General features: G+C 36.0%; 1 protein-coding gene across 1 annotated transcript in view; it reads right to left on the minus strand.

Annotated features, from left to right (window-relative positions):
* The window catches only part of LOC149373779 (uncharacterized), a 33,381-nt gene extending 10,398 nt beyond the window's left edge, over positions 1–22,983 (minus strand). The window contains exons 1-5 of the mRNA XM_089595704.1: positions 20,623–22,983; positions 20,144–20,414; positions 19,451–20,062; positions 8,942–9,265; positions 8,449–8,689 (exon numbers count right to left, since the gene is read on the minus strand). Of these exons, the coding sequence (XP_089451830.1) occupies positions 8,449–8,689; positions 8,942–9,265; positions 19,451–20,062; positions 20,144–20,414; positions 20,623–22,983 (3,809 nt within the window). The remainder of the gene's footprint in view (positions 1–8,448; positions 8,690–8,941; positions 9,266–19,450; positions 20,063–20,143; positions 20,415–20,622) is intronic.
* Positions 22,984–23,233: the final 250 nt, after the last annotated feature.

Here is a 23,233-nt window from a genome sequence, read left to right on the forward strand (position 1 = left end):
TCTGTAGGAGCAGGAATAAAGATATATTGTATTCTTATCCATAGACATATAAAAAATAGACTGCTTGTTCTTATGTACGGTGCTGAAGCACACGTAGAAAGAGAAACAATATCGAACATGTATATATGTCTCTCTCTCATTCTCAAGTTGCTAACGGAGGGGAGGTTGCAGCAGCTGGCCTTAGTTCACTGACCCCCACCTTTGGCAACGTGCAAGAGAAACAGATACCTAGGTTTGATGTTGTGTCTCTTCCTAAGCGTGCTTTAGCGCCGTACATAAGAACGAGCTGTTTACATGTTTCATATGGCTATGATATTATCTATAATCTTATTTATGACGAATTATCTATTATCTCAGATGAGTGTCATAGATAAGATTGGGTAAGGAGTCTTTATTTTTGAAGGTCAATTTTTTGGGTATAAGATGTATTCTAATTTTGCCGCAAATAGCACAACGTTATAATCTACACCTATTGGTGTAAGATGCGGCTGGTTAATAAAAAAGACCACATGGCAGAGTTGTTAATAAAAGTTGCTTTTTAGAATTAGAAGTTTTGAAAGTTTTAAAACTTTCAAAAGTTCTGTTTTGTTTGCTACAATCTATATAGCTATAGCTACAAGGCATAGGGTCTATAGAGTATAGAGGTAATGCGTGTTGTGCTCTCCTACTGTAACTAGTGTACGAACCCTTATTCTTTTTTGTCATTCAGTTGATGCCGGGGATCTCAGAAGTGATAGAATAACTTGGCGGGAAATTCAAATGGACTAAATGGGGCATGACGCAGAAACGCAGATAACACTTTTATGCATAATAAATTAATAAAATAAACCCAAGCTATTCAACCCAATGACCCGGGGTGACTACCAGCAAATATCTTAAATAACAAATTGTTAAATTAAATAACAAAAGCGCCTTTTACCCAATGACCCGGGGCGCTTACTGCCAAATGTATTGAATAATTAATTAATAAATTTATTAACAAAAGCGCCTTTCACCCAATGACCCAGGGTGCTTACTGGCAAATGTATTAATATTAATAAATAAATTTATTAACAAAAGCGCCTTTTACCCCACGACTTAAGGTGCTTACTGGCAAATGAATTAAATAATAATTTGTGAAATTTAATAACACATGCTCCTATCACCCGATGACCCGGGGTGCTTACTGGCAAATGTATTAATATTAATCGCTCAATCTAATAACAAAAGCGCCTTCCACCCAATGACCCAGGGCGCTTACTGGCAAATGTATTAATATTAATCGCTCAATCTAATAACAAAAGCGCCTTTCACCCAATGACCCAGGGCGCTTACTGTCAAATATATTAAATAATAATTTGTTAAATTTAATAGCACATGCTCCTATCACCCGATGACCCGGGGTGCTTACTGGAAAATCTATTAAATAATAAATTATTAATTAATAGTACAATTTTATAAATTTTACAATTTAATAATTAACAAAGTGGCCAGTAAGCGCCTGAGGTTATCAGGGAATAAGCACTTGTGTTATACAATTTATCATTTAATACATTTGCCAGTAAGCGACCCGGGTCATTGGGTAAAAGGCGCTTTTGTTAATAAATTTAACAATTAATTATTTAATAGGGTTGCCAGTAAGCGCCCCGGGTCATTGGGTGAAAGGCGCTTTTGTTATTAAATTGAGCCATTAATATTAATACATTTGCCAGTAAGCGCCTTGGGTCATTGGGTGAAAGGCGCTTTTGTTATTAAATTTAACAATTTATTATTTGAGATATTTGCTAGTAGTACCCCGGGTCTTTGGGTTAAATAGCTTGGGTTTATTTTATTAATTTATTATGCATAAAAGTGTTATCTGGGTTTCTGCGTCATGCCCCATTTAGTCCATTTGAATTTTCCGCCAAGTTATTCTTTCACTTCTGAGATCCCCGGCATCAACTGATTGACAAAAAAGGATAAGGGTTCGTACACTAGTTACAGTAGGAGAGCACAACACGCATTACCTCTATACTCTATAGACCCTATGCCTTGTAGCTATAGCTTTATAGATTGTAGCAAACAAAACAGAACTTTTAAGTTTTAAAACTTTCAAAACATCTAATTCTAAAAAGCAACTTATATTAACAACCCTGCCACATGGCACCACTATAATAACCACATAACTGTTTATTACTATGAAATGTAATCGAAGTATTCTGGATCTCTACGAATCATAAGGTTCTTTAATTCTAGTGAGAGTGCGGCGGCTGGTTCAAATTTGACCACCCCTCGGCCTTAGCTCTTGGTCTATAGAGTTGCGACACTTAGTAATGATACCTCTATGAATGAAAGTGCTCCGATTCAATAATCATTTTTGCTCCCTGACTAGCTCATTTCATTTTTATTTTAAGCAAAAAACTGAGACGTCCGACGTTTTTTTGCAAAGTAGCTGCTACACCCGCTTACGATTTTGCAGTTATCATTTTTTTATAGCATATTATGAAATTTGCTCGTAGAGTTCACGGAGTCAGCACGTTATCGGAGCTGTTCACATAGACATTTTTTGCCTATTCAATGTGAACGTTCAAATTGAAAAAGGGGTTCCACTGTTCCGCTAAACTGAAATTGAGTGAACAGACTGAACATACCTATACCTCTTTTTCCATCAGGCTGCCTGATGCAGGCTACAAAGCCTACAGTGGCAGCTACGTTGACCTCACTCTAAGACGTTGACTGACATAGAACACAGCATAGGTCTGTTCAGTCTGTTCACTCAATTTGAGTTTAGCGGAACAGTGGAACCCTCTTTTCAATATGAACGTTCACATTAAATTAAGCAAAAAATGTCTATGTGAACAGCTCAATATGTAAATATTTGCGTTGTTGGAAAAACTACTTTTTAAAAGAGCTAGGAACTTACAAAAATTATCAATAGTGAAACGTTTACGTTCATCTAAAGGAAAATCTCGTATCTGATGTACTGCTTCATAATGTTCTGAGAACTGAGGTGACTGAACATTTTAATACAGAACATAGCAACATTGCTAAATTAGCCATTTTTTTGCTTATGGTCTACTGCCGTCACTGTTTTAGTCATAAGAAGTACAAGATGTACGCAATTTAATAATATTTGATTCTTGAAAACATGGTAAGGTGTATATCGGCTGATTGTAATTTCTATAACATGTACTATGTGCTTATGTACTTAAAAGTGTTGCATAATTTTTAAAAAATGATTGCAATTTCATAAAAATTGCTCACATAAATTAACATAAGTCACAGTGATGACAGGAATAAAAACTATTTGAGCCTATACATACGTCTTTAAGTGGCTTGAGTAATCGCAGGTCCTACGATTCATGTGGCGACGAAAAGTAAGTGTGGTTTTCCATAACAAACTTAGTAAGGATTTTGGGAAAAATAATACTAAACTCTATCTTGATGCGCTTTCGAGATATTGAACTCGAAGGTACAGAAATTTGAGTTCTACAATTAGATATTAAAAATTTGATTTTAATTGTAAAATATGTTAAGGTAAAATACTTTGAAATAAAAATTTTTATGCAAAGTTATTAAAACATGAAACTACTCATTAAAGTTGTTGTCCTCACCACTTTCATCGACTTTGTTATTATTAAGTTCAGCTATTCCATTTAATTAATCTTCAATAAAAGTCATTCTTGGTTTTTTCATAGGCTGCGTTTAAGGTGGCTCCTCACTAAATCAAAACATTGGAGTATTAAATGATATTTTGCTGAGTATCGGAGCGGGAGTGTGCTTCTATGTTAAGTAAATAAGACTGATTTATGAAGCTGCAGCTAGCCGACGGACTTGGCCGACGTACTATATGGAGCGCTCTACAAAGTAATAAAAATTTTTAATAAAAAAAACCTCCCATTCGCCTATATTTCTAGTTCTTAAGTACATGATAGTGGATCTATACAAATTCTAACTTAAAAAAACTGTTTATAACAATAAAATGTATAAATAAACGATAATTAAAGCCGTACGAATCAATGTAATAAAGACCGCTTACTGTAACTCATTAACCAAAAATAGGATTAGCTTGAAAATTTGTACAAGTATTCTCATTCGAGTCTACAACAACACCTGATAAATTTTACGTCGGCAGAATAATTATAAACAACAACATTTAATAAATAATCATGCTTGAAAACTTAAAAATCCGTAATTGTGTGGAATAATTACCCATAACTTTGTTTTCAAAAATACAATTGCCTCCAAATTTTGTCTGCTTGATTTTAAGAAGCATACAATGATCCCAAATAATTTGTAAGTCAGCAGAAAGTTGATAACTTTTATTATTAAATAAACAATCACACGCGACCAGCGACTAAACGAAATATTTGACCAACTATTTACTGTAACTCATAAACCAAAAATAGGATTGGCTTGAAAATTGGCACAAATATTTTCATTCGAGTCTACAACACCTGATAAATTTTACGTCGGCAGAATAATTATAAACAACAACATGTGATAAATAATCATGCCGGAAAACTTAAAAATCCGTAATTTTATAGAACAATTGCCCATAACTTTTTTCACAAAAATACAATTGCCTTCAAACTTCGTCTACTTGATTATAAGAAGCAGACAATGATCCCAAATAATTTGTAAGTCGGCAAAAAGTTGATAACTTTTATTATTAAATAAACAATCACACGCGACCAGCGACGAAACGAAATATTTGACCAACTATTTACTGTAACTCACAAACCAAAAATAGGATTGGCTTGAAAATTGGCACAAATATTCTTATTCGAGTCTACAACAACACCTGATAAATTTTACGTTGGCAGAATAATTATAAACAACAACATTTGACAAATAATCATGCCGGAAAACTTAAAAATCCTTAACTTTTTGGAATAATTACCCATAACTTTTTTTACAAAAATACAATTGCCTCCAAATTTTGTCTACTTGATTTTAAGAAGCATAAAATCATCTCAATTAATTTGTAAGTCCGCAGAAAAGTGATAACTTCTATTATGAAACAAAACAATTAGACGCGACCAGCGACACGTTGACTAAATTTATGGAAAATTGGTTATAGCTAATGAACTAAAAATGAAATTGCTTTGAAAATTAGTTTGGTGGCATTTTTTTAATATAACATTAACTCCTAATGACTTTTACGTTAGCAGTATAATTATAAGCAAGAACTTTTTTGATTAATTGCAGCTTAAAGGCCGAAAACAATCGTAGTTCAACTGATTTATCATTTGATTTTTTTTAGAAATTATTATTGCTTTTCAATTCTCTTTGGATTTTTTTTGTAGCTCACAGTAATCTTAAATAGTTTGTATATAGTAAAAAGTTAATAATCATTATTTAATAAATTATTATACGTTACCATCGACACATTGACTTATTGGACCAACAATGGGCTGAAAGTTTCGTAATTAAATCATGTTTTCTTTCAAATCTGATGTAGTTTTTTTTATGTTTACAATTATGATATTGAAAGACTATTATATTGGTCGTGTGATTAAAAATAAAATAAAATTTTAAGTAAACATACGTGACTAACAAAAATTACATTATCTGATAAAATATGAGTCATAATTTTCTTTATAAAATGAGCATTGCCTATTAATTATTTACAATTGATATCTCGGAGCCTACAACAGTACCCGATGCCCTTCGTATTTCGAATCAAATAAATGAAATTGGTTTTCTGTGGTAAAAAATTATAAGTCAATATTTTTTAGATTTGCTTAAAAATATATTTCAAGATTTGCTTAAGATAAGAAACGATTTTAATTATTTCTAGTAGTATTTAATTTCAAACGTAATCACATGCTTTTAAATCACATTTTTTGCTTAACGTAACATTGTAAACTATTTTTCTTTGTTTATCGTAACAGGCTAATGTTTTTCACAAGGTTTATTTTAATCTCAGTATGTGACTAGTACAATACGCAAATATTTATATTTACACACGCATTTAAAATAACATAAACAATATTTTTTGGTCTATAGATACATGCAGTCACATCTGTCCACCTGATTTTACAGGTTTTCTTAAAGTTTTAAATTTATCTGGTAATAGTAAGGGTAAGGCTTCACAAAATTCAAATGTACTTTGAAATTCTATTGGAGGTGTATTATATACTTGTATTTCCGACAACACACCTGTATTGCACTGTACGTCTTTGGTTTTTTCCAGGTCTTGCAGTAAGTATTTCCGCCCTTCTGTAACTCTTACAGCTTTATCTTCGTTTGTTTGTGAGTGAAACAAAATATTTGCCATAGCGATTTTTATTTTATTCATATCATCCTCACAAAACTGAGTAGATGTAAATGACGCAATGATGGTTCCCCACGTGCACACGTGCACTCCACAGTTACCACTAGTTTTACCTTTTTTATTTTGTTGCTTCGGGATGTTATTTGGCACGTAAATTTTCCACTCATTCCAGGGCACTTGTTTTTTTGTCAAACTCGAAATAAGAGTACATATGCCATTTATCACTTGTGATCTTGGCTCGCCATGCGTAAAAGTGTACCATTATTTGTAATCCAACAATGACCATCAACAACGTCCAGTGCTCTGATTTGTTGATGGGAATAAGCCAAATCTCTTTATTAATAACATTTTGTATTCTAGCCCACTTTATAAAACGTTTACTAATATAGCCACATTTTAAAATTTTTTCAAAAAAATAAAAATCGAAGCATTGCACTGAAACGTCTCTGTTTTTTGCAACATCAGGCAAGAGACTAAAAAAGCCGTTTATTATTCCATCATCCAAGTATTGCTCAAAATCGTTGTACGGATGTAACGTTTTATAACTAGTGATGTCGATTACAAAACCATTTATGTTTGATGAATACTGGGGAAAACCATTAGGATATTCATTAAATTGAAACAGATCGACGGAATGAGAAAATAAGAATTTATGACACATAATTTCATTATTTCTCTCATTAGCTGCTGTTACACTATCGGTGATTTTAGTGCTGCTATCTGATGTACTAAACAATGCCACTTCATCTGTATTCACGTTTTTCTCACATATTTTTGCAGTAGACGTTGTCAAAGGTTTTTTTTTTTTTTGGTTTGCTATTATAGTTTTAGATTTATTTATACTATCTGACATCTCGCTTATTAATTTTTCTATGTTGTCGATTATAGCTGTTTTTTCAATTATAAATTTAGATTGTGTCAAATATCTATTAGGCCCTCTTGTAATTTTTTTTTTCTTTGCCATACCTCAACTTCTAATTTTTCTTTTTTTAGTGGCACATCAGAACTCGAGTTAATGTCATTCTCTGCAAGTTCATTGTTAGTTAATTTTCTTTTATTTTATTTTTGGCGTGAAGTTAGTAGGAGAAACTTTCTTTCTTGAATTTTTGCCTGGATTACTTCCTCATTTTTTTGTATTATGCGCGAGAAGGATATTTTCTCTTCCCCATCTAAAATTTGTTCTTTAAGAACTTTAAAACCATTTTCAGCAGCAGCATTACTTTCCCTTGCTAAGCCAAAGCGTGAAATTCCAACAGCTGACCAGATTGGAAAGTAAACTAACAAGAAATCTAAGACGTAGTTCATTAGATTTTCAGAATAAAACGCGTTTTGATTAGTATTTGTTGGAAATTTTTTAAGAATTTCGTCTTTGGATTTACAAAAAAAAGGTAATACTGTGAGGAAGATTTAATAGAGTTTCCAACTGATTCATTATAATTATCGTAACGATCATGTACTAAAATGTTATCATCGAATTCTTCGGCAGTTTCATCATTTTTGAAGACAATACTGGTAGTAAGCTCTTAAAGATATTTGTCTTCATGAATATTACCATAGATTCTGACAAAAGTTTCAAAATATATCGCAGCATCGGACAGACTAGAGCTATGTATTAAGCTACTAAATAAATAAATAGCTATTCCTCGTTCTTTACACTGCTGTTTGTTAGCAAAACAATTTTTAACTTTTTTTATTATATTTTTTATAAGGTGTGAAGAGCACGAGTGAATAATAGTTAAATTTGTCTTAATTTTTTTTTAAATCTCTATATCGTGGTACAACACGTTTACGTACTCACACAGACTGATTTTATTGAATGTGTAGCATGAGGCTTTAAGTAAAACTAAAGAAAAGTCGGTGACAACTTTTTCGATTCTCCTAGCAGTTATTTTTTTCAAATTATCCGCAAAAAATCGTAAAAAAAAAGAATCGCAGTTTCTGTATGAAAAGAAGAAAAGGCCTCTGCAACTTCAAGTGGTGCAAAATTTTTATTTCCAGACAAAAATAGAGCGTAGTAGTAGATGGTCATTTTTTCTTGGGCGTAACTGGGTCGAGTGGCGATACTACCAGTAGCATCTAAATGTAAAAAGATATGGTCTACTCCTTTTAAAAACTCAAATTGTTTTTCAGTAAACATAATTATCAGCAGTGGTTTAACGGCGTGAAATTGTATGTAACCTTTAATTGTGTCACCGTACAACATCTCATACTGTTTTTGTAGCTTTTCCATGTACGCATGATAATTTTTATCAAGATCATCTTTAGCACGGCTCTCGCTTTTTATTTTTTGAAGAACAGATGAACTTGGTGCATCGTTTAAATTACCTTGTGCTAAAACATCTTCTGGAACGTTCTTCACTTTTGACCATTTCACTAAGGCAGCAGACTTCTTTTCAAGATGACCGGACAGTTGAGCTCTGTATTCGCCTTTTATTAAACGACGGTGTGTCTCTTTTGTTTGTGGATCATGAAAAATTTTTCTCGAGGTAAAGACTTTAACAGTATAATCGGTAAAGGGTGGATGTATAGCTTCGTTGATAATAAATTTATACGACGTACAGGTGGAGTACTTACATGTAGCTAATACCCAAAAATAATTATTGTTTCTTTTTTTCTCTTTACCATACAGTCGACTATTTTTGATTGATAATATGCAATACATATATTTTTTTTGGAATTCCTTGTTAAAGTCATCACACCAACCTTGTTTTATACGTTTTTTGTCTTCACCCGCAAAATTTTTCTGCCAAAATTCTTTAGGCAATTGAAACGATGCTTGCTCAATCCATTGCTGACTCTCTCTTTCTTTATTCGTTTCTTCGGGTATTGCAGTAACCTTATCCAGCTCTCGACTTGACGGTTTTCGATTCTCCGATTTATTAAACGGTAAAGAAACGTCTTCAGATTCAGAGTCATTTAGAAAATTATTACTATTTTCAGAAATACTATCGTACGTATTGTCGGGGGTTGTTGCATGATGTGATGGACTTGTTGTTCCATAACACCCAGTAGAACTGTTCATTATGTCTAAAAATGCATAAGATAATTAATAACATTCAGAAAAATGAGATTAATTAGTGATTGACAAAATATGAATCCTGCATCATAAAAAGGACTAGAAAAGGAAAAATATACAGGAAAGCAGAAGATCGAGCAATTATTTTGATAAATACAAAAAAAAGTCATTCAATGATTTGTGCCGCAATCGACCAAAATTCTTGATTGTTGCATGTTTTCTGACTATTAAAATAAACACTTACTATATCTGTTGACATAACCAATATTAATTTAAAAAAAAATTTTTTTCTACTAAAATATTTACTTGTGTACTTCTGACTGTATACCTCTGACAAACTTCAAGAGCCCCGGAGCTTCAACATTTTCTTTTTCTTAATTCAACTTAAAAATAATGTACATTAATATAATTCAAATATACTTATTTATATTTTTAGCACAAACAAGCAAAGGTTGCAAGACCTAGAAAATACACCATTTCCGCAGAAACGCAAACACGCGTATACGAAAAAGGGTTTAAAAAAATCATATCTTTTTTTGTAGCTTTTGTGCCATGTTTAAAATACATAGAATACACTTCTTTAATATCTACATACAATTCCTATAACTTTTCTAAGCCATATAAGACTACCAGGCTTAGAAAATCGAGAGTTTTCTGTAGATACGCATATATGCGTATACGAAACAAGTTGGAAAAAAATTCATATTTTTTTAAGCATTTGTACCACAATAAAAAAACATAGAATACACTTCTACAATATGCACACACAATACCTATGGATTTTTTTAAGTCGTAAAAGGCCGCCAGGCTTGAAAAATCAAGAGTTGTCCGACTACACGCATACAAGCGGACACGAAAAAAGTTAGAAATACATTGATATCTTTTTTTGAGCCCTTGTGACTCTTTCAAAATAAGTAAAATACACATTTCCAATGTGTACACATTTCCAAACGCATTTACTAAAAATCGTGTTGATAATTTAGAAGTGAATTCTGTGTATAACGTGGATTTTACATTCTCCAAGGTGACTAACCGTTCGAGAGAAAAATATCGTTATTATTCTCTCTCGTACGTCTCTGCTCGGCAACACTCTCCCTCTTCGCCCCTTCACTGGACCTGTCTCAAAAGGGGATTCGCGTCTGGGCAAATGAACACAAAGGTGATGTTGACTTTATTTTACAGATTTATTGAAAATAACCACAACCGCTATCTACAATCACTTCACGTACACTCCTCTCGGTCCCGATGCCATAGCGCAGGCCCTCGATCGCCACCACAACGCCAGAAGTGCGCTCGGAGAGCCACGCTAGTCCGCTCACACGCACACACACTCACGCGCCTTTACACCCACTTCCCCTCTCACACTACTCTCGGTATGGAATCAGGTCCCCTCGGCGTGGTAGCCTGTCCGTACCTACACACCCCCACACTCACACTCGGCGTAACCTATAGGTCCCAGGCGTGGATTGCCATCGAGACCGGAGACGGTCACAAACACGCCTTACAACTCACAGCGTCCCGACGCCGGCTCTCGATCCGTCCCGCCCTTACACCACGACTACGCGACTACTACTCGCTCTCGGTCTCATGTGCCCTTCTGTCTCTCTCTCTCTCTCTCTCTCTCTCGCACCCGCTGGCACGACGTGCCCGTCTCTGCGTCTCGGTGAAGGCCCGATCGGGGCGCACTCGATACGCTCCCTATCCCCGGCTCGTGGCTCTCGCCCTCTCTATGGACTCTCGATGTTTTTCCCTCTCCTGTTGTGTCCCCGCTAGCTTATTCACAGTACCTTGACTTATGCTACTCGTCTCTCGCAGGCGAGCGAGCCGGCTGTGTCGTCGTGGATGGTAGTCCGAGAAGTTGACGCTCCGGAGTCCCCTTGATCCTGCTCCCCGGCTGCGTAAAGCTCCCTACTTCTCGGCTTGGCTAGGGTTGTCAGAGGAGGACGTCTCGTCAGCGGGGCGACCAGCGCTCAGGGCCAAGTAGGCTTGGATCAGCCCTATTTCTCCTCTCTTCTCGCTCGCTCTCACGGTACCTCAGGTGCCGTCACTTTCTCTCCTGCACACACTCGTCGCGTTTTCCCGTCGTACCGCTCGACCCCTTTCCCGATCTCCGCGTACGCCCCAGGAAAAAGGATTCGCCAACAAGATGCTCGTCTCGAGTCCCGGCCACGAAAACGAAACAGCAAAGAAAATGGCGCAGACACTCTCTTCGCGCTCGGCAGCTCTCTCTCTCGATGGTCGAAACTCTACTGCCTTTTCCCTCCGCCCTTTTCGTCTCGCGCTCTGCTTCCTGACCCTTGGGTCGGTATCCCCTCGTCCCTCGTCCGATCACTTACTTGTGTGCAAACGGTTTACCTGGACCCTACCTTACCTTCCGGATCATTCTTACGTGCCGACGCTTCGACACTTACATTCTCACATTTACTCGTACGCACGCTACATTTCTGGTCTAGGTGTGTGCCTCCTTCTCTGACTTACCGTTGGTCGTTTCTAAAACACACGAAGATTTCGGTTATGCGAGGATCCCATTAAGAACTTTTGCCACATCACATGTGTAATTCCGTTGTGGCACAAGCGCTAAAAAAAGGAAATGAATTTTTTTCCATCTTTGTTCGTATACGCGAGTATGCGCATCTGCAAAAAACCCTTGATTTTTCAAGCCTGTCGGCCTTTCACGACTTAAAAAAGTCCACAGGTATTGTGTGTACATATTGTAGAAGTGTATTCTATGTATTTCTATTGTGGCACAAATGCTTAAAAAAAATATGAATTTTTTTCCAACTTTGTTGGTGTACGCGTGTATGCGTATCTGCGAAAATGGTGAATTTTCTAAGTTTTGCGACCTTTGTTTGTGCTAAAAATATAAATAAATATTTAAGGTATTGAATCGCATTGATGTACTTTCTTTTATATTTGAACCATGCATAAAAAAAATTTTAAGGTCTGAGGCCCTTGAGGCCTGATTCGTTTCTGGCGAGGCTACTTTGCGTGGAGCTACTATCAGCTTCACTACGCCTGCATATGTATCGACGGAAAACTCAGTGTTTTCCAAGTCTGGCGGCCTTTCACGGCTTCAAAAAGTTACTGGAATTGTGTGTGGGACTGATGGGAATGTTTTTCATTCGTTTTTGAAGTGGCGCAATGGATTTAAAAAAAAATAAAATTTTTTATCAATTTTTTTAGTATATGCCTTCATACGTATCGACGGAAAACTCAGTGTTTTCCAAGTCTGGTGGCCTTTCACGGCTTCAAAAAGTTACTGGAATTGTGTGTGGGACTGATGGAAATGTTTTTCATTCGTTTTTAAAGTGGCGCAATGGATTTAAAAAAAATACAATTTTTATCAATTTTTTTAGTATACGCCTGCATACGTATCGTCGGAAAACTCAGTGTTTTTCAAGTCTGGCGGCCTTTCACGGCTTCAAAAAGTTACTGGTATTGTGTGGGGGACTGATGGAAATGTTTTTCATTCGTTTTTCAAGTGGTGCAATGGATTTAATAAAAAATACAATTTTTTATCAATTTTTTTAGTATACGCCTGCATACGTATTGTCGGAAAACTCAGTGTTTTCCTAGACTGGAGGCTTTATACGGCTTGAAAGACTTATCAAAGTCGTGCGTGGAAGAATGACAGTGATTTCCATTGTTTTTTGGCTCAAATAAAAAAAAAAAAAATGAAGCCCCGGGGCCCCTTAGGCCCGATTCGTCCCTGGTGAGGCTACTACGGCATGAGGTTAGTTTTAGCTCCATAGAAAATAATTCTAAAATAAACAGGCTTAGAATTGAAGCGAAAACTTTATAAGAAATGTGCGTCTTTTACTAGGAAATGCGTTTTTTCAAACGACTGTCGTGTTTAACAAATTAAAGAAAAAGTTAAAACTAATAACTTGAGCTGATAATTATCACATAGTTGCGCTCACAACAAAAGAAACAGAACGAAGGCTCTTCTAAAAAGCACACACATCGTTTCTTATTATACAATATATTAAGACTAAAATATACAAGGAAAATTGACGGGGCGGGTGAGTTTTCATTGTTTTTCAACGGTACGCGTACATTTAATAAATATTTAATAAATTAATTGAAGCCCACAAGCCAGCAATATCGGAATTATTAATGATAGTTGACGGTAGTTGTACTGACGGTAGTAATTTTCGTCACATATGAGCTTCACGAGCGCCATAAGACCCAGTTATAGCCCTTGTCGAATCCATATAAGTAAGAATCCCTATTTTACCTATTAAAATATCTAGACCTCTAAATACGTCTGAGGTAGAAAAAGTACTTTTAGCCTGGAGGCTTCATGCATATTAGCACCCTCCATGACAATAACTTGATTTATTATATGGGCCAAAATTACAATTTTTTTATCGGTGTTGTCTATATATTCTTCCTTTACTAGCTTTCAAATTTAAAATGCTTTTACTTTTACAACTACACAATGAAGTATAATAACCTTTACCTTCAGAAGCTGTATCATCATGTGGGTCGTCAGTGCTGCAACTAGAAGTATCCATTGGTCTGTCTTTTTTTTCTGTAGAAGTCTGATGTGTGCAATGTACCTGTCCAACCCGTGATGACGGACTTCCATCTTGCTTACAAACAGGGTTGCATATTTCTTCAATGATTTTTTTTTGGTTGTATCGAAACACAGCATGCACTCGTTTTTGATATAATGATATGCATTCAGGACGGAAGTTACGAGGTAAAATCAACCGACAAATTTCGTGCCAAGTTTGATTCGTGTAACTGAGTTGCACTAAAGATTTCAAAAAATCACTAACATTTTCGTTTGTAGTCGCGCAGTACGAACAAATAGCTCTGACAATATGTTCAGAGGAAACGAAAAACTTTTTAAGAACCATTTTTCACATAGTATTACGACGTTCACATATTAAAAATGCACTCGTGCCAATAAAATAACAACAGAATAAAAGGCGGACTACTAATATTATGCTGTCTGCGGTTAAAACAATTGAACGTAACAATAAAAGCTGAAACAGTGCACTGAGGTAACTACGACTGTCCAACACGACTGAGGAATAACCGTTGAGTGATGTTTTACTTTGTGATTCGCAAATGTTTCGGTAAGTATAGATAAACACGAGTTTCATCGTGTTTTAGCATGTCGACTGTCTTCTTAAACCTGGTATATCTATATATAATACATAAAGCAAATTCAATTACTAAGGCATCACGTAAAAAGAAAACGCGGCATCTAGTACGTGAAAACATATTTGTACGCAAAACAGCGTTAATACGTGCACGGAGGATTATTGTCCTAAATAATCACTGTTCTCACATGCAAGCACTGAAAACTTCGATGAAAATAAAAGAGCATAGTCAATAAGCATGTATGAACAATAAAGTATGATGTATGACACGTTATTTTTAAGGTACACTGATAACAAAAAATTAAGGTGCGTGTGCACGGTCACTTTGCGTGTAAATATATCGTACACCGAGATTTTCGATGTACGACGCAGGATGCATCCAAAATCTCGGTGAAACTTAAGGTGCCGTGTAGGATATTTATAAGTTGACACTTTACAGGTTATGTGGCTCGTATCATATGGTTGTGAGTATCAAACGTTCCTGGTTACACAAACGCATCATTTGAACTTTGTACCTTGCAACTTATTGAAAAGTCAAACCCTTTCTAAAAACTTCCCGTGTATCAATAACTTTATTAACGTATCATTGTATCATGGTATATGGATACAAAATCTCAACTTGGGTGACCGCTTCAACGTACACTGGAAATTTCAGTGAACGCTTCAACGTACACTGGAAATTTCAGTGAATGCAAGAGCGTTCACTGAAAACTTTGGTGTATGTATTGTGACATCGAGATTAGCAGTGTATGCACGCAATATAACCGTTTACATACACCTTAATTTTATGATGCTGCATGCACTTGAAATGTTTGTGTCATACATCGTACTTTTTGGTTACAACACATTAATTAACGAGGACGCTATTTTAAGAATCGACTTTTATTTGGACAATAATCCTCCGTGTGGTACAGCGTAATAGTCAAGCAACCGCTCAGAAACGATTGAATCCAAGATCCAACTTGCTTTACTCCCGTCGTTGAAAGAAGTGGTAGGCGTGACAAGCTGAATGTAAATAAAATAAGAATCTAACTTACCAACATACACTCAAACCAAATGCCTACACAGCATCGCGGCCAATTCAAAAATGTTATCCTGTAGATAAATTTTATCCAAGCGTAAACTGTAATCATTAGCAATGAACACAAAAAGGCAATACGAGTCAGATATTCGTTGCAAACTATGAGTAAATATATGTAAAAAAATAATTGCGTAAAAGTTGCTGTGCATGGTCTCCTTGTTAGATGATTTTACGTTGTGAGATGTAGTATTTTTAAATGTATCAGTATAAAACTTTCGTCGCCAAGACGTCGTATACAGCATTGAACAGCGGCCATGCTACAACTATGTAACTCCTATTTGAAAACAAAAAAAATTAAGTCAAAGCAAAGAAAAATCCCGCTCAAAGTTAATCAAGATAAAAAACTTTCCATTCTGTAAGAATAATATATATTTAACTGACTTTCCTTGCAATCATTCTGCCGACTTAAAAATATAAAATCTTCATCTCGACTTACTCAAAATGATCTCAACTATTTTTTAAGCAATCCTATCTGTGCTTCATGAGACACTTTTCGAGAAAATTTCAGACAAATAAGTGAATGTGCCGGTGGTCGCGTCTGATTGTTTATTCAATAATGAAAGTTATCAACTTTCTGCCGACTTACAAATTATTTGGGATCATTGTATGCTTCTTAGGATCAAGTAGACAAAATTTGGAGGCAATTGTATTTTTTAAAATAAAGTTATGGATAATTATTTCATAAAATTACGGATTTTTAAGTTTTCAGGCATGATTATTTATGAAATGTTGTTGTTTATAATTATTCTGCCGACGTAGAATTTATCAGGTATTGTTGTAGACGCAAATAAGAATATTTGTACAAATTTTCAAGCCAATCCTTTTTTTGGTTTATGAGTTACAGTAAATAGTTGGTCAAATATTTCGTTTCGTCGCTGGTCGCGTGTGATTGTTTATTTAATAATAAAAGTTATCAACTTTTTGCCGACTTACAAATTATTTGGGATCATTGTATGCTTCTTAGGATTAAGTAGACAAAATTTGGAGGCAATTGTATTTTTAAAAATAAAGTTATGGGTAATTATTCGATAAAATTACGGATTTTTAAGTTTTCAGGCATGATTATTTATTAAATGTTGTTGTTTACAATTATTCTGCCGACGTAAAATTTATCACGTGTTGTAGACTCGAATAAGAATATTTGTACTAATTTTCAAGCCAATCCTATTTTTGGTTTATGAGTTACAGTAAATAGTTGGTCAAATATTTCGTTTAGTCGCTGGTCGCGTGTGATTGTTTATTCAATAATAAAAGTTATCAACTTTCTGTTGACTTACAAGTTATTTGGAATCATTGTATGCTTCTTAGGATCAAGTAGACAAAATTTGGAGGCAATTGTATTTTTGTGAAAAAAGTTATGGGTAATTATTTCATAAAATTACGGATTTTTAAGTTTTCAGGCATGATTATTTATAAAATGTTGTTGTTTATAATCATTCTGCCGACGTAAAATTTATCAGGTGTTGTTGTAGACCTTATTAGGAATACTTGTATCAATTTTAAAGCCAATCCTATTTTTGGTTTGTGAGTTACAGTAAGCGGTCTTCATTACATTGATTTGTACGGCTGTAATTATCGTTTATTCATATATTTTACTGTCATAAACAGTTTTATTAAGTTAGAATTCGTATGGGTTCACTATTATGTACTTAAGAACTAGAAATATAGGCGAATGGGAGGTTTTTTCATTAAAAATTTTTATTACTTTGTAGAGCGCTCCATATAGTACGTCGGCTAAGTCCGTCGGCTAGCTTTAGCTTAATGACTGATTTATATTTAACACTCTTAAAAGTATTTATTGAATAGAAACACCAAATTAATAATATTGATACAAACACTTTACTATTCTGAGGTAAAGATTCGAAATAATCGAAACGAGAAGTAATAGAAGTAATCAAGTTATAAAGAACGGCAGTAAATTGATCGTTAAAGTGCGCGTGTAAAACTTTGAAAAAGAAGCGTATGTGTGTGCTCATGCAAAGGTTTATGCACCTTGCTTAACGACTGAGTACGAACTGGCTATTACATCGCGCAGCTCCATCTAAAGAGCAAGCCGATGCTTACTTTACAAAGCTATTGAGTATCTAAAGAGACGCGGCGCATTGCGATTGGTTGTCTGAAAATTTGGCGTAATAGTGTGGCTGATAGGTAGATTCAATCAAACGCGTAAACATAAATCTTAGAACCTCAATATTGAACATTCTCCCCCCTCTTGCTTCGACGAGAGGAGAAGGAAGATTGATAATTTAACTACAAATCCTCATTCATCCGTAATAGGACAAGTTTGGAAATTGGTCGGACTAAGGTAGAGGTAGCAGTGCGAACCTGAACAGTGTGAATTAATAGATCAGGACCTGGAAATGTTTCCTCAACTCGAGCTAACACTCAACAACTAGGAGGAGTATTCTTACCTTTAATCAAAACCAAATCGCCTACCTCTAATGATCTCTGTGGATGATACCATTTAGATCTACTTTGCAAATTCGTAAGATACTCCTGATGCCAACGACGCCAAAAATGCTGAGAAAGTTGAGTTATTAACTTCCAACGTTGCAAACATGAAATTTTAACATCAGTATTATCTAGCTCCGGTAGTAGCGTCACTGGCTTTAGATTAAGCAGATGGGCAGGGGTTAAAACGTCGAAATCACTAGGATCATCTCTTAACGGAGATAGAGGTCGCGAATTCATACAAACTTTGACTTTACAAAGCAGTGTGGAGTATTCGTTAAAAGTTAAAATCTGATTACCAACTACTCGCCGAAGATAATGCTTCATCAACTTTACAACTGATTCCCAGACTTCACCAAAATTCGGAGCCGCGGGAGGGTTAAAATGCCATTGAGTTTTCAAGGATCTCATTTGATACTGAAAAGATTTAGACTCCTTAAATTCGTACCACCTTCTACGCAATTCAATATCAGCACCCACAAAATTAGTACCACGATCACTATACAAATCGGAGCAATGGCCTCGACGAGAAATAAAACGCTGGAAGGCAGCAATAAAGGCGTCAGAACTATAATCTTCTACTATTTCTAAATGAACAGCCCTGGTACATATACAAGTGAAAACGGCTACGTAACCATTGGTAGTACCTCTACTTCTAGACCTAGATAACTTAACTAAAAATGGATCGGCATAATCCATTCCAGTCTTTAAGAATGTGGGTACAGGTTGAACTCGAGCACTAGGTAAATCTGCCATTTGTTAAGTTAAGGTAGGGCCAGAGTACCGTCTACAAGTGATACAATTTACAAGAGCTGAACGAATCCTCTGTTGTCCCCTGATAATCCAAAACTCCCGACGAATAGTACTCAAAGTAAATTGAGGACCGCCATGCAAGGTAATCTTATGAGCATAGTTTATGACCAATTCAGTAAAGTGATCGCGAGCCGCCAACACTAAAGGATGCTTAGTTTCAAATGGCAGCAACGAATTACTCAAATGACCCCCCACTCTAATAAGTTGATTTTTGACTAACGGTTTTAACGGGATCAACGAACTATTTGACGGAAGTTTGAGCTTAACTTTATCGACAGAATGAGCGACTGAATTGAGCAAATGAAATTCAGCTGTAAAATGAATCAATTGATGCAAATGAACCATCAGGAGTTTTGCATTATAAAGTTCAGGAACAGTAGGGCACGTACTAAAACTATTTATTATGACGCTTAAATTTAAAAAATCTAATTGAGACTTATTAAAGATGCGAACATACAGCTTATAAACAAATCTAAGGTAATAGGCAGTAATTGTTAAAAGCTTTTCTAGAGTTGAATATCGATAATAAAGATCCCAAGTTTCAGGTTTAGCACTTTGATGATGAGAGACAGCATCAGAAACTTTGCTAGAAACTTCATAATTTTTATTTGAAGTAAAAACAGGGTACTCCGTGGATAGCTGATGAATCTCTAGAGGTCCTTGGAACCACAACGAATGCTCCAGTAACTGCGCGGGACAAACGCCTCTAGAGGCTATGTCAGCAGGATTGCTCTTACCTGAAACATGGTGCCACGTAGCTGTAGGAACTAACTGCATGATATTACTGCAACGATTAGCTACGAAAGTAGGCCAACGAGACGGCTGAGAACTTAACCAATACAACACGTCCTTTGAATCAGACCACAGATGGACTGCATCTTCTCTGTGGTCCTGACTTTGACTGTAATGGTGTACTAACTTTGATAACAATTGGGCAGCACAAAGTTCGAGCTTTGGAACGCTTAATGTTTTAAGAGGGGCTACTTTCGTTTTTGCCGATAAAAGTGAAACATAAGCTTCTTGATTAGCAACAACACGCAGATATAAAACAGCTGCATAGGCTAGTTTAGAAGCATCAGCGTAACCATGCAGCTCTATAACTTGAACAACTGGTGAAAATTGAGTCCAACGAAGAATTTTAATTTGATTCAATAATTGGATTTCTTGAAACCAACGAAGCCAGTCTGATAATAAGTTCTCTGATATCAACAAATCCCATTCTAATTTAAGAAGCCACAGAGATTGTATGAAAATTTTAGCAAAAATAACGACAGGTCCTAACCAACCAAGTGGGTCGTATAATCTAGCTATATGGGAGAGTACAGCTCTTTTGGTCCATGATGTCGGTACTAAAGGAAATTTAATTTGAAAACTAGAAACATCTTCTTAAGGATACCAGACGATGCCGAGCACTTCTACCGAAGAATCACCTTCATTCAATGGAATAATGGGCGAAGATTTTATAAGTGTACTGGGCAAACCAGCCAAAATGTCTGGATTATTCGGAGACCACTTTCTAAGGGAAAAACCACCCAATGACATAACCTTTAAGAGCTGATCTCGTTTCTCAACTGCGTCACTTAATCTATGAGCTCCTAACAAACCATCGTCCATAAAAATTTCTTTCATCAAAATGGGATAAGTTAAAGGGAACTCAAATTCGTAATCACTAGCCAACTGCTTGATCACTCTACAATTAAGCTAGGTCCGGAGAACAAGCTAGGCCATAAATCACGGTTTTCAATTGATAAGCTAAAACCGGTTCTAAACTAGAGAAGCGCCAAAAGATACACTGATGTTTCTGATCAATCTTATCTACACAAACCTGACGAAACATCTTTTCTATATCAGACGAAAAAACAAACTTGTAAGATCTCCAAGAAGTGATAAGAACAAAAAGATTACACACCAAATTGGGCCCAACATGGAGTAAATCATTCAAAGAGATGCCCGCTTTGAATTTAGCTGAACCATTAAACACGGTACGGAGTTTCGTAGTTGTACTTGCAAGTTTAATTACTCCATGGTGGGGTAAGAACCAACCATTATTGGTCTCATCGAGTTTTAACTTCACCATGTGATTAAGATCGATATACTCACGCATGAACAAACTATAAGCATCAAATAATACTGAGTTATTATGAAATCTACGCTCTAAATTTTTCTGCATAGTGATAGACAGAGTCTTAGCGGCATCACGTTCTTTAACTAAGGGTTTTGGATCAGTCTTAAATGGAAGTCTAACTACATATCTACCAGTGCTATTTCTGTAATGGGTGTCAATAAAATGTTGTTCGCAAGCTTTTTCATCCCCTGTCCAAAGAGAATTTGGATCAACAGGGAGTTCCTCTATTTCCCAAAAACGCTTCAACAAGGGAATAAGTTGATCCTCTTCAGCGCAATGCAAAGAAACTGCACAACCACTAGTTGCTTCCTCGAAGCCCATAGAACCTGAGAAAATCCACCCTAATAAAGTACGAGTAGCAATAGGCTCATTAAGTTTGCCCTTCCGGACTGACCCTTCGACTATTTGAGCATGCACATCAGCTCTAAGTATGATATCAATATTATCCATACTTGTGTAACAAGGATCAGCTAATTCTAAACCTTCCAAATGGCTAAAACTTAAAACACATCGATTAACAGGTGGCCGATACGAAGAAACCCGAGATAATACTTTAGCAGTGACGGACAGCTTAAACTCCGAAGGAAACCTAGGCGAAATAGTAAATTCAACTACACTATTAGCTATACCAACTAAAGTACCACCAGAACCACTAATTGGGATATTTGAACATTGACGTTTAAGTTTTAACAATGTACATAGAGCATCAGAAACGATTGAACACTGGGAGCATTGATCCACCAAAGCCCTTACCATCAATCTAATACCTGTGGGGCCCAGGACATAGAGACGAACAGTGGCCAATAGTACACCAATACCTCTAGAGAGAGAATCTTTACTATGATGGACGGCTTGAGGTACTTCACAATGTTGAGACGAAAGTGCATGAGAATCAATGACTTGAGAAGCCTCAGAAGATTCAACCTGCTGGGGTTTGGAAATATGCAACAGGGTATGATGTTTTCTTTTACAGGTTAAGCAAGTGCCCTTGGATTTGCAATTTTTAATCAAATGATTACCCAGACAGTTAAAACACAACCGTTGTCGACTAACTAAATCTCTTCTAGAATCTAGTGAAAAGGTCTTGAATGACTCACATTTACCAAGAGAATGATCTCCTTGACAAGCTACACACTTTTGAGGGCTTTGCGAAATAACATTGCTAGCTACTAATTCACTATCGAGGTTTGACTGATGAGAAGCTACAATAGCTAATTTACTACTAACTTTGCTAAGTTGAGGTTTAATTGATAAATTCTCACAAGCCTCTAATGTTATGATTTGAGAATTTAGGAACTGCTTTAATTGAGTTAGAGTAGGAGGTTGGGACTCGCTACCGAGAAACTTTTGCCAATCTTTATTCGTTGAAGCATCAAACCTACTAACTACTGTAGCAATATAAAGATCGCTACTTCCTAAGTCACGACCCATAGCTTGAAGTGAGTCCATAGGATTCAGCATTTCTTTATAAATCCGTTTAAGCTCGGTACCAGACTCAAATTTCATAGCCTTACAATTCATAATGCTAGACAAATAGCTATTAACTATACGACGATGACTATCATAATATTCGATGAGAGTTTGCCAAGCTGTAGGGTATTGATCTTTTGCTAAACGAATAGATTTGATTAAGTCTAAAGCCTCGCCACCTAAATGAGTACGTAATTGATGGAATTTAATAATATTATCGATATCTGCCTTCCGATGCACTAAAGACCTAAAGGTATCCCGAAAATTCTCCCAATCAGAATATTTACCAGTAAACTTGGGAAGTTTGATTCTTGAGAGGTAAGAATTACCAATAGGCGGAACTACCAAAGTGGGATTTGGGTCCGGAGTAGGTGGGAAGTTTTCAGAACGGAGACATCTAATGTACTCGGCAAAATCTCCCTTTACTGAATAGTACGCGTCCTCAGTCATATCAAAAAGTTCGCTAGTAAAATATAAATGCTTATAATCTAAATCAGTAAGTAAAAGAATGTCTTGATGATTTTTACGAAGTCTTCCTAAATAATCTTCCAAAGCCTGTACCATAGCTTCTGCTCTACCACGAGACATCCTTTCACTACCTGATTTCTTAAAGTTTTCAAAGCAATTGCTAATCCTTTTGTGCAATTTAGTCTGTGCGGTATAAAGATCCTCCATATTCGTAAACGGCATACTAATTTTCGAACGAGAAACTTGAAAACTAAATCTAAGATCTTAATCTAAAACTTGAAGTCTCTACTGGCACAAGAATTCTATACTGCAGCTCCGGCAGCAGACATAAGTGGCCCGCAGAAAACTGCAAGAGCGTGCGTCGAGAATGGCTTGCTGTACTAGCAGGCACCGATGTGGACAGCAGCTGGGGCAGGCATGGACAGCCTGCTACAGGTGTGGAGGGCCTGCAGCTCAA

This window comes from Copidosoma floridanum, unplaced genomic scaffold, assembly GCF_036245765.1.
Source record: "Copidosoma floridanum isolate Cflo_tuat_1 unplaced genomic scaffold, Cflo_Japanese_pri ptg000027l, whole genome shotgun sequence".
In the NCBI taxonomy this organism is placed as follows: Eukaryota; Metazoa; Arthropoda; class Insecta; order Hymenoptera; family Encyrtidae; genus Copidosoma; species Copidosoma floridanum.